The sequence below is a fragment of the Aegilops tauschii genome, chromosome 7, assembly GCF_002575655.3.
Source record: "Aegilops tauschii subsp. strangulata cultivar AL8/78 chromosome 7, Aet v6.0, whole genome shotgun sequence".
Classification (NCBI taxonomy): domain Eukaryota; kingdom Viridiplantae; phylum Streptophyta; class Magnoliopsida; order Poales; family Poaceae; genus Aegilops; species Aegilops tauschii.
The window spans coordinates 54,373,391-54,390,913 of record NC_053041.3 but is presented as its reverse complement, the minus strand read 5'-3'; the positions used below and the strand labels follow the sequence as shown (position 1 = coordinate 54,390,913).

General features: G+C 44.4%; 1 protein-coding gene across 4 annotated transcripts; it reads right to left on the bottom strand.

Annotated features, from left to right (window-relative positions):
• Positions 1–6,514: 6,514 nt before the first annotated feature.
• Positions 6,515–10,519, bottom strand: LOC109761209 (pre-mRNA splicing factor SR-like 1). 4 transcript variants are annotated; one of them, XR_002232441.4, is made up of 6 exons: positions 10,309–10,519; positions 9,761–10,061; positions 9,536–9,616; positions 8,852–8,923; positions 8,603–8,782; positions 7,244–7,531 (listed from the first exon to the last, which is right to left on the bottom strand). XR_002232441.4 is itself a non-coding variant. In XM_020320017.4 (5 exons), exons 2-5 carry the CDS (start codon positions 10,046–10,048, stop codon positions 6,788–6,790), a joined length of 1,185 nt encoding a protein of 394 aa, XP_020175606.1. In that variant the 5' UTR covers positions 10,049–10,061; positions 10,309–10,519; the 3' UTR covers positions 6,515–6,787. The 4 variants fall into 4 exon arrangements, 1 of the variants encoding a protein (XP_020175606.1); XR_002232442.4 differs by lacking the exon at positions 8,603–8,782 and having other exon boundaries at positions 6,515–7,531; positions 9,757–10,061; XM_020320017.4 differs by lacking the exon at positions 8,603–8,782 and having other exon boundaries at positions 6,515–7,531.
• Between the last annotated feature and the right edge of the window lie 7,004 nt (positions 10,520–17,523).

The following is a 17,523-nucleotide window of genomic DNA, read 5'->3' as shown; positions in this document are numbered from 1 at the left end:
CAAAAAGGCCTGCAATGCGCTGGTCGGCGCCTTGTACAGGTACAGTTAAGATCAAATCTGATGCTTCCTTCCTGCTGGACACTGAACAAAGCTGGGCCACACGGCCGGTGCTGTGGTTTAGTATCATATAGAAGTTTGGTATTTTTCTCGGTGTGTTGGCAGATTTAACAATGCAGTAGTGTGGAAGAGGCGGAAGGACAGGCTGCTTTGATTTGGTTGTGTTCGCTCTGGACTGTATACATGGGGATCGTTAATGAGCTGATACCCGAGGCGTTGAATTGGTCTCCTTGCTACTCCCTGTAGCCTTTCCCTCCTAAAAATAAGTTTCAATTTTTTTTTTGAAAAGTTTTGCTATATTTTCATGCGGGGTGCAGTGGGGGTGCACGGGCTCAGCCACTACTTTCCCTTATTCGCAAAGTTGTAATAAACTGCGACAACTATAAGGTGTTCCTTTTTAGAGCTCATATGTGTGCTTCGTTGCATGTGCACAAGTAGTCCTGGTTCTGAAAACCTATTTTCAAGCTTTTATCTCTGCCATACGAGCATACTGCCTTTGTTTAGGGTGCTAATTTATGACTGCAACATAGAGTTACTTTTAGGTGGACATCAGGATTCTAAGTCGATCACTCACATCAAGTCTGCTCATAAAATAGCTAGGACTGTAGCACGTTCACACCTTTTTTAAGAACAGAATAATTGATTACCCAACAGCCACAGCACATTCTGTTTGCATCAATGGTCGCAACTTCAACATGATGTCGTCTATTGCATCGAGGTCACCTTGGGTTCTAGCTATGGTAGTGACCTCATGGGGGAGAGTGTTGCAGCTCATGCCAATCACACGGATTTTTTAGGAGGGAATGTAGCGGCTGAGCCCCACCTCGGTGCATCCCCGTTGCGCCCCACATAAAAACATAGGAAAACTTTAAAAAAAAATTGAAACTTCCTAGGAATGATTATGAACAAATGTTATAGATGCTTACAAAATTTTGTGGTCAAATGATATCCAAGGAGCTCTGTACAAAAAAAGATACAAATTCTTCTCAAACAGTGCACATACATTTTTTTAATTTTTTTGTACTGAGTTCCTCAATGTCATTTGACCACCAAACTTTGCAAGCACATATAATATTTGTTCATAATCATTTCCACAAAATTTCGGAAAGTTTGGCTATGTTTTCCTTTGGGGCTGTAGCGGGGTGCACCAAGTTGGGGTGTAGAAAAACCACTCTCTTGCAAATAATCAATAATTTCGATTTACATGTACAGGTACCTCGGTAGGACTTGAGGTTGCTCTTGAACTTAGTCTCATCAAGGTGTCAGTAGGGGAGGGAGGGAGGGAGAGAGAGAGAGAGAGAGAGAGAGAGAGAGAGAGAGAGAGAGAGAGATCTATAGGAGAGAGGGAGGGAGAGAACATAAAAAGCAATTTGATTGAGACACTGCAGCGGGAGAGGGGGAGAAAAGGGGTCGCAGTTTGATCGTGGCATCATAACAGGAGAGGGAGAGAACATAGAATGCAATTTGATTGTGATATTGCAACGGGAAGGAGAGGGGGAGAGACTACTGTTTGATCGTGACAGTAGGAAACAAAGGGATGAGGCATGTGGGGAAGGAGAAGTTTAATGTGACGTATCCGAAAATTATAGGTACACCTTAATAAGACCAATATGAAGTGAAATATAACACAACTAAATGTATAATTACAAAAAAACACAACTAAATGTATGAGTTAATAATATTCAAAGTATATGTTGGTCGGGTGGGGGTGGTGATCCGGATGCATCACTCATAGGGGTGGCGAGCTTGGATTGGGAAGCTTGCTTTAACGGTAAAAAAGCATACAATACAAGATGTGCATGTTGATTCTGAAGGTATATGTTAGACATGATTAATACTGAACCATCAAAATATCATAATAAATATATCCCGTTGCAACGCACGGGCAATTAACTAAGATGAGGGAGAGAGACTTACTAAGATGCGAACAATGTGAATTATAAAAAACTGTATGGTGGGGTTGAAAGGGGGATTGCGAGCTGGCTACACCATTGACAAAGGTTGTACGCTTAGATTTGTATGCCAGAGATAGTGGGTCAAGGAGGTAGAAGAAGGAGGAGAAAGAAGAAAACTGATTTTAGCAATAGAAAGGCCGACAATATCATCTAATGCTAGCGGTAAAAAATACAACAGTGTCATCTGATGTGCATGAGGATCCTACATGTATATGTTAGCCATAATCAGTGTTGAGCCAACAGAATATGTATGCCCCTGTGCAACGCACGGGCACTTACCTAGATTTTTAAAACAAAATCGCAAGAAGCGTCCGACTTTAAATTAATAAAGCCACCGGGCAGCATCCAACATAACAGAATCAGTGCAGTCATAAGTCACAAACAACTTGAGATAACAAAGCGAGAGGCATCAGACCTCGAAGAGGCTCATAGCGGAATCCAAAATAAAAGAGCTACCCTAATCTTCGATGGTCGACCTAGCCATGGTGTAAACGTGACGAAGTTTGCTGGTCGCCATCTCCATCTGCTCACTGTCTCTTTCCTTCCCCAGCGGCCGCCATTGCTGCATATAAAGATTAGTTTGGAATAGGCAGTTAGTCGGGTGCGAAGGGAAAACAGCTTCAATAGTAAACTTGTTGCGAATCTTCCACGGAGACCAAAGAAGCACCCCTACGCACATCCACACAACACGTTTCGATCCCCCGCGAAGGGGAGAAAGGAGTTGGACCAAGTCCCAAGAGGACCGAGGATTCCAGTCTAGTCCGGAAGCTTCACGGACGACACTCCACGCAAATATGGCTATAGGACAATGGAAAAACGTGTGGTTCGCATCTTCCACCACTGCATAGATAGTACAGTGACCGATTGAGGGTCCATTTCGCTTCGCAATGTTATTGGAAGTAGGCAAACTATTGCGAAACAATTGCCAAAGAAAGATTTTCACCACAACTTTCATAGATGTCTCACTAGCGATAACAACGGGGGAGAGGAGAGCTTCTCGTACAAGGACTTGACCGAAAACTGCCCCGAGGCCGACAAATCCCAGGAGACCGAGTTTGGGGAGCAATCAGACCCTGCCAACTGGACCTTCGGCTAAAGTATGGATAAAGGCGATGTTAGGCTGACTTGAAACGCAAGCTTCGGTGACAGAAATGCTTGGCTGCATAGCCAGCCGAAATAGGCTGCGGTATTCCTACCATAAAGGTGAATCCCACATCAGCTGTCAAGCCAGAAACGAATAGCCAGCCGAAATAGGCTGCGGTATTCCTTCCATAAAGGTGAATCCACACATCAGCTGTCAAGCCAGAAACGAACAGCCAGCCGAAATAGGTTGCGGTATTCCTGCCATAAAGGTGAATCCCCACATCAGCTGTCAAGCCAGAAACGAACAGGCCTACCATTGCCCAGGGAAAAACACGCGCCCAAGGCAAAGGCGGATTTTATTTTTTGGATTGCGTTCCAGAAGAGCGAGGCCCTATCGTGCCTTCATAAACGAACCAGTTGGGGAAATATTTTGCCTTGAGAAGCTCTTCCCAAAGCCCCGACGCGTTTTGGGGGAGCTTCCAGATCCATTTGGTAAGGAGGGCTATGTTCATAGTTTTAGTGTTAGTAATGCTCAAGCCCCCAAACTTTTTGGACCTGCATATTGCCGCTCATTTGACCAAGTGGTATTTGCGCTTTACTCTAGCTCCTTCCCAAAAGAACTTGGAGCAGGGAGTGTCCAACTTGGCATGCACACCGTTAGCCAAAAGGAAAAGCCCCATCGCGAACATCGGGACCGGCGGTAAGCTAGAATCCGTAGGCGTAAGTCTAGCACCCGATGACATAAACTTGCCACGCCACGACCCAACCCTCTTGCTAACCGTAGCACCAAGAGGTTCCCAGTCGGCGATGTGAAGCTTCCGGTCAGAGATAGGGAGGCCAAGGTAAGTTAGAGGGAACTTGCCCACTTTACAATTGAGGACGTTGGCAACCCTTCGCTCCTTGTGATGGTCGATGCCCATGGCCATGACCTCGCTCTTATGAAAGTTTACTTTCATGCGGACATGGCCTCAAAGCTAAGAAGAATAAGCTTGACCGAGGCGATGCTATGATCGCTGATATGTCCATTTTGCATCATGTTTTTATGTTGATATTTATTGCATTATGGACTCTTATTCCACCTTATGATAAAACTCTTATGCCTTTTCTCTCTTATTTTGCTAGTTTCACATGAAGAGGGAGATTGCCGGCAACTGGAATTCTGGACCGAAAAAGGCTACATCGGAGGCACTTTTTCTGAGCATCTCCAAATGAGCTGAAAATTGACGGAGAATTATTTTGGAATATATTAAAATTATTGGCAAGAGAACCACCAGGCAGCCACAAGCCTGGGGGGCGCGCCCCCCGAGCTTGTGGCGCCCCTCGCAGGCCTCCGGGACCCATCTTCTCCTATATGATGCCATTTTCCCTAGAACAATATTGAAAGGAAAGTTTCGGGACGAAGCGCCGCCGTCTCGAGGCGAAAACTAGGCAGGAGCACTTTTGCTCTCCGACGGAGAGATTCCGCCGGGGAAACTTCTCTCCGGCAGGGGTAAATCGAAGCCATCGTCATCACCAACGATCCTCTCATCATGGGAGGACCAATCTTCATCAACATCTTCACCAGCACCATCTCATCTCAAACCCTAGTTCATCTCTTGTATTCAATCTTTGTCTCAAAACCTCAGATTGGTACCTGTGGGTTGCTAGTAGTGTTAATTACATCTCGTAGTTGATGCTTGTTGGTTTAATTGATGGAAGATCATATGTTCAGATCCTTGATGCTATTCAATACCCCTCTGATCTTGAGCATGAATATGATTTGTGAGTAGTTACGTTTGTTCTTGAGGACATGAGATGTAACACCCCCATGTATTAAGCTACAATAACCCCTCTCTGATTATACTAAGTCACTTGGTTTCATATCTCATTTCAAATTCCACCTCTGAATTCAGTTTCAATTTTAAATTATAAAATCCATAAATTATTTCACCAAACACAAGGACAAAAATGTTCATAATATTGCAAATAATCACTGAGTAATTGTCTTGGAGAAACCGACATTTTATGAAATATTTTAGTGCCCTAAAATAACTAAAACATGGCCAAAACAGTATTTAAAATGCTTTTTCTAAATTATGAAAAATACGAACTATTTCAAATAAATCCATAACTTTTGTGGCAGTGTCTAAATTTGCAATATAAATAGACCAACTTTTATATTTTATAAAACTATTTTTCTATTAAAAGAAATTGCAAAACAGAAGGGAAAAAAGCTTTTTTCACAAAAAGAAAAAAGGAAAAAGAAAAGCCCTTGTCCCCCTGTGCCTTAGTCCACAGGGACAGGCCCAGGCCGACCCAGCCCACCTCCTCGGTCGGCTTCAACCTGGCCATGGCGTCGTCCTCGGCGGGGAGGCATGGAGCCACGGTGTTGCTCGTGTAGGCACAGACCGGGGCTGCTCGATCTCTTGCTACAGAAGGGGCGGGGTGTGCTGCCACCATGGCTCCCTTCATGGCCAGCTCTCATGGAGGAGCAGCTCCACCAGCATGAACGGGGACGCGGCGAACCAGGCTTCCTGCACTGCACTCTCCTCTAGTCAAGCCCCTCCTCCGGTGCCCGGAGGCGGTGTCTTCTTGCGGGAGGCGCCGAGGCAGGGGAGAGGAGTTGCCATGGAAGGAGAGTACATCGAGAGTGGCGGCTAGTGAGGGAGAGAAAGGGACTGCTAGGTTTTCATCGGGTGTGTCAGATGGGTTTCACCCCTGTCGCGTACCCAAACCGAAGGAAACCCACCCCAATTCCTCTGTCCTGCAGCTAATGAGACCCACCTGTCACCCACGTCTGATGCCGCTGGGAGCGTGTAAAATGAATACAACGAATTAACGGTTGACCAGTTGACAACGAGTAAAGTCGTACAGGAGTAAAGAGATCGCACGGCCGAGAAGAGGCAGCGCATGCAAGACCCCTGGAACGGTGGGTGCTCTAGCGAGGTTTATAGGAGAAATTGCTCCTAACCTGTACCAGTCTCTAGTTCTCGTAATGATGCATCCAACAAGGAGAGAAATAAACAAAGGCTAAACTAAACTAGGAACGCAACAATTATAAGGATATATAAGCGCTAGGCATTTATCATGCCTTTTTTATTTATCCCAAGGCCAATTTTTTCGTTTAATTGGGTCATTTCCTACCATTTTTTTTTCATTTAAAACACCAAAGTACCGAGGCCATATACCCCTCTGTCCCATAATATAAGAAACACGGCTTCAAAAAACATTTTATATTGTGAGACGAAGGGAGTACAATGCAAGGTATACTTCCAAAGGTGCTCGTAAAAATAGAACATATTTTGCTTAAACGCTAGTTATTTCTGTAGCAGAGAGGTGCCTAGTTAAACAAAAGACCGGTGCTAAAGGAAAAACCGTTGCCTAGTTAACACATCGAAACAAGCAAGCGCTGCATATCAGTCACAGACAAGACAAGCAAAGAAGCAAATGTTTGTTCGAGCTCAACACATAAAGCATATATCAGATACAGAACATGGCTATCCAAAGTGTAACAATTTATCTTGAAATCACCACTAAATTGCTTAGCCGGCCAACAGATTTTGCATTGTACACCCTAGTCGGAGACACTTTTCCCTAGGGAAGGCAGAGATCGCAGGGGAGACGAGACCCATTGACTGCTGCGCAACGCCCGCAGAGTATAGCAATGTTAGTACAACAAGAACAGAATCCCCATGGTTTTCGGCTTCTGGCAGTCACCTCCACCTGGCGCCTCCCAATCTGATCACCTCTTCAGTTCCGGAGTCCCTGCGAGATCTGTCATCACCGGCATCGTCCTTTGCGTTCGTCGCGTCGCCGTACAGATCCTTCAGCTTCGCCAAGTTGGATGACTCTGGCGCTTTACCAAACGGGCTGGAGCGATGGCTGTCACCATTGGTTCTGCCACGGCTCGGACTCCTGCTCCTGCTCCTGCTTCTGCGGCCACTCGAACGTCCATTTCGATCGGAGTCCCTATCCCTCCTTTCATGGCTCCGCCTCTCGACATCCCTATCAGAATAGCTCGAGCGGCGGTAGTCACGGTCTCTGTTATCACGGCTGTGCCGACCATGCTCCCTATCCTTGTACCTACCACGATCGCGATCTGAACGGTCCCTGTCAATGTCACGGCTGCGCTCACGACTCTGACTTCGGTGCTTCCTGGGTGGAGATTTGGCATGACCGCCATCATGACTCCTTTCCCTTTCTCGTACAGAAGGCAATGTCTTTCGGACTGGGGATGAATCCCTTGTGGATGCACGGTGTGGAGCACGCTGACCAAAAGAGACGGACAGAGAAGCCTTCACTGAAGGAGGCCGCCGGGCAGTATCATCTGAACCAAGGCGGCTAGAATCCCCGGTTATCCCTGACTGCTTTGTTGGGAGCTTCATTTTCTCAAGATGGGCAGTAACCTGTCGCAGAATTAGGAGAGGCACTCGTGGAAGAAGACTGTCGAAGTAGTACTGCAAAGAAACAATAAATGACAAGGAAATTTAGTTTACCAAACGTGTGAATGCTATTCTTCATTTGAAGCTACTAGAATAATGGCCTGGAAAGGAAATACTAGACGGATACAATAGCATATAACTTGTCAAGAAACATAGTGGTAACGGAGTATGGTTATGAGGTTAATTTGTTCTGTTGTATTTGGCATACGAGCGTCTAGGCTAGGGCTGAGGTGTTCTCAGTTATTGTGGCAAACCGTGACAACAAAAAATAAACTGAATTTTTTTTTGGCCAAAATAAGAACTAGTCAAACGACTGCTAGTGCTTCGTGCCAACTGAGACAGATATCCATTGCCGTATCAGCTAGACTGTAAGAATTGAAGGACTCACCCACCAAACAGTAACAGCTGATCAAACCAAGGAGTTTACCAACTGTCTTGACTCACCAAAACACTAGCAACTCAATATGGCAATAATTTCCTTCTAGCTTGCATACGCAATAAGATCTACTTCCTCCGTTCCTAAATATAAGTCTTTATAAAGATTTCACTAGATGGGTTACATACGGAGCAAAATGAATGAATCTAAACTTAAAATGTATCTATATACATCCGTATGTGATTCATAGTGGAATCTCTACAAAGACTTACATTTAGGAACGGAGGGAGTATAAACTATTGGACATGCTATCCATTATACCAAAATATCACAGAATCCTGACTGAATGAATGTGGGAGCCAACCAGTCAAGAGTTTTTCTTGAACTTAGGCATCCTAAAACAAAGTTCAAAAGCTTACAGTTATAAGATACTTATTACACACTGGACCTCCTTTTTTCTATATGGGAATGGACTTGATTCTTGGTAAATATGACCATAGATCTTTTCCAAAGCATAAAGCATGGACAGAAAGGGAAATAATAGCATCTCAAACCAAGAAAGAAACAATACAGGACGTAGCCTGAAACAGAGTAAAGCATCTCAAAAGCACACATCATTTTTATGTGCAATGAATACTTCAACCAGTTGAAAATATGGAACACTAGTGGCAAAAGTGAAAAGAACATTCGAGTAACATATCATGACAAACCTTTACAAAGTGGTTACTGGTGGAAGAGATGTCTCCTCTTAAAGCAACTCCACAATTGAAATTTCCGCTCAGTATGCCAAATCAACAGGTGAGATTCAACAAACAGACATCGCACTTAGGCTCAGAAAATGGTATGTTAATCATGTATGTCCTCGGATGTTGTTGGGTAACTATAGAAAACTGTAATAGCAGCTCTACAGTAAAGTTATGTCAAATGGAAGAAATGGGGACATAGTTTAAGAGATATACCTGACCAAGGATGACATCACGCACATAAACGCCCATAGTAGTCATTTTACCATTGGATCCAGGGGAAAACTCCTGATAGAGAACACATAATATATAGAGGTGAGCTATGGTTCATTACAAAAGAACTGCAAAAGGATTAACCATTTTATCACCAAAACTCATAAATGTTAAGAACAGGCATGGCAAACTATTTGCACACATTGATCCACATGGATAAGCATTAGGCTCATACATGTGCAGATCGTTATGTCATAAAGAAACAACTAATAAGTGCAAGTAATCTCTATTCTCTAGTAAAGGCATGGTGGATTCCGGAGAACTATCCATCTAGCCTTTCTGATCACACACTTTCATCAGCTCACTGTTTGGGCTTCACCTTTTTTTCATAGATAAAATCCTTTACTTGGTCCACGATGGATGATAACAGAAGAACCATATGTTGTGCCAGCCTTCATATGCAATATATGTTTACTAGTCACTTCAGGTTTGCACAAGCATGATTCTTAAAAACAGCAGCCACATCATAATAACAGAACATCTTTGTTGAAAGCAACGCTGAGGTTTGAATCTTACTTTGATGCAAACAAAAACATATCATTGGAACTAGAACTTGGCCTATTGCTGTTTAATTTATGGCCAAACAAATGCAGAAGAGGCAGAGAGCGAACACAGAAGAGACGGTACCTCATCATCTTGAATGTAGGGCTCATACCAGGTCCATAAGGTCTTTGGGTCCGCGGCATAGCGCAGGTACAGAAACCCAATCTGTTGCAAAAAATAACTATATTCCATGAAAGCTAAACAAAATCAAACATACAATCATAACAAAAACTTACAATCATAAAGAGCAGTAAGATAAATAAACGTTAGGAAAGCAGGGGCAGGAAAAGATAGATAATCCTTACTTACAGCTCTGATGTAGGGGGAGTCCGGGTGCTTGAGCAGGCCGTGCATCTGGTTGACGGTGAGCTTCATGGTGAAGAGCTTGTAGAGGAGGCAGAAGGCGGTGGAGGGGCCGCGGCAGTTGCCCGTCATCCAGGGCTCGACGTGGTCCACCTGGTTGTAGATCTCGTCGATGACCTCGTGGTACGTCTTGATCTTGTAGAGCTCCTTGAAGTAGTCCGAGGAGACGATGTTCATCGACAGCACCTTCTCCATGAGCACCTCGATGGGCCGCCCCGACGTCTGCAGCTCCATCCTCCCGGACCCTCTGCGAAACCAAACACCACACAGACTCAAGCCCAGGACTGCTAGGTTACACCGCAGGGGGGCAGTAGGGCTACGCGATTCCCTCTAAGGACAGGCGCTGTATCGACTGGAGATCGAGAATCTCTACCCCGGGGACGGAGTTTTCTGCCGGGTAGCGGCGATAGGGGAGAAGGAAGCGCTAGAAAGATTCGTTTTTTCCTCTCCGTCGCGTCGAGATCCGGACTTGCGCGGTCGAATCGGGGGGTTACCTGTTTGGTTGTCGCCGGGGGGGAGGCGGGCGGAGCGGAGGCGCGGGCGCGCCGGGGAGGCCGAGGAGGTGGCGGCGCGGTGGGGGCGGGGCGCCGGCGAGACGGATTGGGGATTTGGTGGGGGAGGAGAGGAGATGGGAGGGAGGAGGGGGGAGGGAGCTCGTGGCAGGCTGGGGTTAGCGGCGAGGGACAGCTCTACCGACTGAGCAGCGCCGCGGCCGTATCTCAGCCGTCCGTTGTTGCAGTCAACGGCCCTGTCGCTCTCACGCCAGGCCCGGGCTGTTCCGGGTACAGATGGGCCCGGCGTGGCGGCCCAGTATGGAGTGGAAGCAATGCGTGGTGTCCTGGGCCTAAGATATGCTTTTCTTTTTTCTTCTTTGTGCGAGGAGAGAGAGAGGGGCATACCTACGTATGCCATGTCGGTATTCAAAATTCCTAAAAAAATTGTAAAGGAATTACAGATGCCGTATCTCAAATTTTGGTGGGGTGATGATGCAACTCATAAGAAAATGCACTGGTTTGCTTGTGGAAAATGTGTATTCCAAAGAGCCAAGATGGCATGAAATTTAGGGACATCCACTGTTTTAACCTTGCTTTATTGGCAAAACAAGCTTGGCGTCTTATTTGATGGTCCTGAACCATTATCTGCTACTATCCTCAAGGCTATGTATTATCCTGATGGAGATCTGTTAAATGCTACCCTCAAGGCAGAGTATTATGGCAGGTGTGGATGTTATTAAACGAGGATATATATGGAGAGTTGGAGATGGTGACAAGATCAATATCTGGGAAGATGCATGGATTCCCCACTCATCATCGAGGAAGGTTATTACGAATCGAGGTAATCAGCTTTTGTCTCGAGTTAGTGATCTCATTGATCCAGTCACGGGAGATTGGGACACCGATCTGGTCTACCAAACTTTTTGGCAAGTGGATGCCGAAAGAATTCTCTCAAATCCGTTACCTGTACATGACATGTCTGACTTTGTGGCATGGAATTTTACAAAAAAAATGGACTTTTTTCGGTATGATTGTTGACATCAGATTTTGGCATGGTCGAAAAACATAATTAAGGAGGCCTCAAATGGAAAAATGCTTAAAGTGAGAAAGTTCCGTATCGTCAAAAGAACAAACTTTGATATTTGGGCCATAGCCATCCGGTCTCATCTCTAAGGCCAAAAGTACTGAGATTTGTACCCAGAACACTATTCGGCTGACTACAAGATGACCTTATATGAGAAAACTTTCTACACGAATTGTCTTCGTCTCGTCGAAATGATCGATTTTGATATACAAATCGTCCCAATCCGAGTTCGTATGTAAAAGTTAGAGCCATCCGAATATAGCTCTATCACGAGCCAAAAGTGGCGCGTCCCACCAGACACCCTGTCTGATGGGTAGCGCGAATAATAGTCTATTTTGCGTGAGCGATTTGACCATCAAGATGACCTGTGATCAGATGACGTTCAACATAAAAGTTGTTCGTCTCGTCAAAATGGTCAAGATTGCTTTTGGACTCGTTTCCATCCGAGGTCGTTTACCACCTCGAAAATTACCCGCAAAGTGCAGCCAGTTTAAACCGAACAGTTTTGGAAAGTTCGGACAAAACCAATCCGAATTTGACTAGGGCTTTGGACGTGAATCCAAGCCTTTTCCTTGCACGGGAAGTCCAGCCACCTCTTATATACCTAAGGGGTGATGGCCGATTGAACAACACACAATCCTTAACCCTAGTTCTTCTTCTTCCTCGTTCTTCGTTTGTTCTTCTTGTTGCAGGGCGGCGAACCTCGAGGCCATAGGGGCGATCAGGTCGACCTAGGGTAGCCCATAGCCGCCGCGCGCCCTGATGGGTCCCTCCCGGGCGTGTGGGGTTTCGGGTCCTCAAAAGCACCCGCCGGATTGCCTGCGTACCGCGCTTCTGGCCGGGTCTCCTTCGACGTGAGCTGCGGTGCATCACCCCCGGCGTCGAGGGTACATGGTGCGTGTTCGTGTGCGAACACACTTTTTGGCGACTCCGCTGGGGACGAAGCTTTGAACGGTCTTTGGCCCATTATTGCTACGAAGAGATCGTCATCTAGGGTTTGCAATCTACAAAGGTAACATGAATACCCAATTCACTTATGTAGATGCAAATAATGCATATGTTGTTGCTAGATTGTTTAATGAGCATAATGCATCGGCTAGCCCTAGTTTTATCAATCATGCATCTAATTATGTGCAACAGCCGATTCAGAATAATCTCCATGGTTCTAGTTACAATTTTAGCAACATGACACGTATGTATTCCAACCCTCATGCATCGGCTACCCCACAAATCCATATGTCGATGAACAACATGATGAGTTCTGTTAATCAAGTTGAAACACCTCATGTAGGAACTTTCAATAACATGCAACAAAGTGTTTCACCTTCTTATTCATCGGCAACTAACTTCCAACATCTTAATTCAAACATGCCGGTGGATAGGGGAATTGGCCATGCTACTACTAGTTATTCGGCCAATTACCCTCAAACATCATATGCTACACCTTATGCTACTAATTTTCTGGCACCATACGCAACTGTTGATGTCCATAATTCGGCTCCGCACCTTCATGGTCATGGCCGAATAAGTGAAACTTCTACAGGAGCAAAAATGCCTTCACCTACTACCGTGTATCATGTCCCCCAATACAATTACAGAATTTCGGCAACATCTCATTGCCGAAAGAGTCTAAAAGCATCGGGGGGCAACCATATCCAGATTGGGTAATTGAGAAAAAGCTTACATTCTCTTGGGATTTGTGCAACGCTATTCGCCAGGAACTAATAGATGGCGGGAAGCCTCATGACTTTGCCGTTGTAAAAGCAAGAGTTGTGCAAATAATGCATTCGCCTAGTTCTCTAGCAACCAATGTACCCCCTAAACAATTTCAAAGTTTCGGCACCTCATTGCCGAAAGAGTCTCAAAGCATTGGGGGGCAATTTCATGAGGAGTGGATGCAAATTGAGATGAAAAAGTTTAAAGCTCGCCAAACTGAGATGTGGGCTAAAATAAGACAAGAGCGAGAAGCCTTGCAAATTCAAAAAGAGAAAAGTATTGATTCAGGTAACAAAGAAAATTCGGTTATTGAAAAAGCCGAATCAAATAGTATGTGTACCAAATCTATCAAAGAAAAAGAGGATGCCAAGGCATTGGAGAGTTATTCAAAAGTGGAACATAGTATTATTCAAGTGATACAACCATCATGCTCTCCCAACCTGTATGAAGAGGTATGTCTACCAAGTGATTTACCTATTTTCAGATTTGGTCACAACTTTATTGTTGATGCATCTATTAGGAAAAATCTTATAAGTAATTTTGAAAGACCAATGATGAAGGGTAATTTACTTGTTAGCAACAAAATTGTTACAAAGTATATCGATCAACCTATTGTGCCATTCATAAAGACCGATAGTGACTTATTATTGCAGCCAAAGGCTTCCCCATTGCTTTACTTAAAACTTATCTCTAAGTGAGTAGCTTTGCTTGTTTCATACTTGGCTTGCACTTGGTCTCAGTTGAGACACGTGTGCTCTAACTATTTTCGTTTCAGAAATTTAAAGCCAGTGTTAAATTCTTTTGAGAAATCTGATGCTAATATAATATCTTATCCAAAGACATCAGAGATAGAGTGGAAAACATAATTCATAGCTAAATGGGAGATTCCAAATCTGTACCATTCGTTTGCTTACCTCCAAAGCCGTTCGTACACCAAGATCGGCTAGAAAACAAGAAGTATACCTTCAACTCAAGCATGTGTGATCAAATATTTGATTTGTTGTTGAAAACTAATTACATTAGAATTCTTGATCACCATGTCAAGCCATCCATCCAGGGACGAATGTATTGTAAGTTGCATGATTCGTTCAAGCATAATTTCGAGGATTGCAACATGTTTCGTCAAATAGTTAAGTCGGCCATTGATAAAGGACGATTGAAATTTGTTGAGACACCAAAAGATGACGAGTCTATTCCAATTGGTTCCGATGGTAAAAGCTTTTTGCATCGACTGCTTCAAGTCAGTCCATTTAGAGAGAAGGTAAAAACTGCAGGTGATGGGATCAAGCTTTCAAGTAAAGAAATTGTTGAAGAGCATAATGAACATAATCTTGAGGGTGAGAATTCCATCGAAGCTACAGTGGAGACGCCAATGACTGGGGGGCAACAAGAAAATCCAAAGATCGGTGCAAGCATAAACAAAGAAAACAAAGGCCGACGTAAGCACAAAGGTAAAAAGCCGAAAGTCACTTTCGTGCAACTATTGGAAAAATATCAGAAGATAAGTGAGGAGAACAGTGCTTATCGGCCAACTAATGCAAAGGAATCAAGATCACCCCCTAGGCGCAAATGCAAGGATCGATATTGGCAAGAAGAGAATTTGAATGAAATTTGTTCATATCCTTATTTTGGGCCGCCAATGCCAATGTCGTGGATGCCTTCCTATGCTCACGTAAATCCATATCCATCATGGGACAAGTATGATAAAGGGCACATTCTCAATATTATTATAAACCATCTCGCCAATATTATGCAGCTCCAAGAAGACCAACGTTCAATGAGCAGTCATATGTTCAAGACCGTTTCAATAAAAAAGAATCGGTCCGGAGCACAAGGAATAATAAGGAGGTGGTTGAGCAAGTCTACCGCGTCAAAAGAGATGGTCGTAAGAGTTCCACTTCAAATATGATCTCAAATGAAAAAGTGCCAATTAAAGTGTCGACATTGGCTACAAAAGGCAATGAGGCAAGTCGATCAAGTGCCAAATCTGAAGGGAAGAAGTTGAGAGTGCACAAGGTAAAACAAGAATTGCCATTACTTCAAACAAAATTGCAGCTGGGGTGCCCACTCGGCTTATCGTATTGGCAAAAGAAGAAGTTGCCAAAGCTTAGTGCACAAGAACTTGAAAAGAGAAACATGGCATGGGTTCCCAAAGAAAGTATTCAATATAAGAATTATGTGCAAGCTTCCTTTATAAGGAGTGTGGCAAAGGTGAAGAAGGAAAAGAGTGAAAACTATGAAGGACCAAGCCGAAGGTTTCAACATCTTCGGTCCACACATTATCCATTTTCTTCAACAATGTCGTTGATGCCTATGCCATGGAATTTGTCATCAGGTATGATTAGTTACCCTCAATGGGCTTATTTTAATCCATGGATGCAATATAATTTCTTACATCATGAAAGGGTATTACCAAATCATCATATGTTTGATTAGCTTCACTTTTGTTGCTAATCTAAATGGCCGATATATACTTATTGTCCTAATCACATACAAATGGCTGATGAAGTGTTGACGTCGTCCTTAAAAAGAGCATTGTGCAAGTTACTTTTTGGCACGCAAGCTTTGCTGAAAAAAGGGGGGCATGTGTTGACACCAGATTTTGGCATGGTCAAAAAACATATTTAAGAAGGCCTCAAATGGAAAAGTGCTTAAAGTGAGAAAGTTTTGTATCGTCAAAAGGACAAACTTTGATATTTGGGCCATAGCCATCCGGTCTCATCTCTAAGGCCGAAGTTGCGTTCGAAGTACTGAGATTTGTACCCAGAACACTATTCGGCTGATTACAAGATGACCTCATATGAGAAAACTTTCTACACGAATTGTCTTCGTCTCATTGAAACGTCGATTTTGATATAAAAATCGTCCCAATCCAAGTTCATATGCAAAAGTTAGAGCCATCCGAATACAGCCCTATCACGAGCCAAAAGTGGCGCGCCCCACCAGACACCCTGTCTGATGGGTAGCGCGAATAATAGTCTGTTTTGCGCAAGCGATTTGACCCTCAAGATGACCTCTGATCAAAAAACGTTCAACATAAAGTTGTTTGTCTCGTCGAAACGGTCAAGATTGCTTTTGGACTCGTTTCCATCCAAGGTCATTTACCACCTCAAAAATTACCCGCAAGGTGCAGCCAGTTTAAACCGAACAGTTTTGGAAAGTTCGGACAAAACCAATCCGAATTTGACTAGAGTTTTGGACGTGAATCCAAGCCTTTTTCTTGCACGGGAAGTCCAGCCGCCTCTTATATACCTAAGGGGTGATGGCCGATTGAACAACACACAATCGACAAATCAATCCATCATCTTTTACCTTTACTTTTATCTTCTCCCTTGTTTTTCTTCTTCCTCATTCTTCGTTCGTTCTTTTTCATTGCAGGGCGGCGAACCTCGAGGCCCTAGGGGCGAATAGGTCGACCTAGGGCAGCCCATAGCCGCCGCGCACCCTGACGGGGTCCCTCCCGGGCGTGTGGGGTTTCGGGTCTTCAAAAGCGCCCGCCGGATTGCTTGCGTACCGCGCTTCCGGGCAGGTCTCCTTCAACGTGAGCTGCGGTGCATCACACTCGGCGTTGGAGGTACACGGTGACGTATTCGTGTGCGAACAATGGTCTACTTATCATGCAGAATGGGACCATCAATATGGCCACAAGATAACACCCAAGTCTGGTTCGTCGACTCTCAAAGAAACGTGGAAATTGTTTTGGAGTTTGCACTGTCCGGCAAAGATAAAGGATTTTGTGTGGAGAACCCTTCAGAGTGCAATCCCATGTCGGTCAATTCTTGCAAATAAACACATGAAAGTACAAGTTCAATGCCCATCTTGTAATCGAGGTCCGGATAATATTCGCGACCTTGTTTGAATGCCCCACTGCAGTACAAGTTTGGAAGCTATTGGGTATATATGATGTCATCAAAAGAACTTGTTCAGTTGCTCGAGCTGGGGAGACTATTCTTGAACAATTGTTAAGCCTGACAAATGCATAGGTGTTTGTACTAGGGCAAGCAAAGTTCAGAGAAATTGTTGCAACAACATCTTGGTATTTATGGTGGGAATATCGAATTCACACATGATGAACAAACCCAGACACTGGGCAAGATTTGTCTTGTTGTGAGAGCGTTAACTGCAAACTTCACCCTCGCATGTAATTTGAAGGCCCGCGTGAGAAGTAGTGGTTGGACAAAACCAAGAAACGGATATGTGAAGCTGAACGTCAACGCTAGTTTCAACGAGGATACGCTGCAGGGTCAGTTGGTGCAGTTATCAGAGACAGTTCAGGTGCTTTTGTAGCAGGCGAACGAGTTATTGGATGCCTGTTTCGATGCTTTTACAGCGGAAGCCATAGCGTTGAGATTTGGATTTAACCTGGCCCGCACAATTGGATGCAACCGGATTGAAGTTAACTCTGATAACTCTGA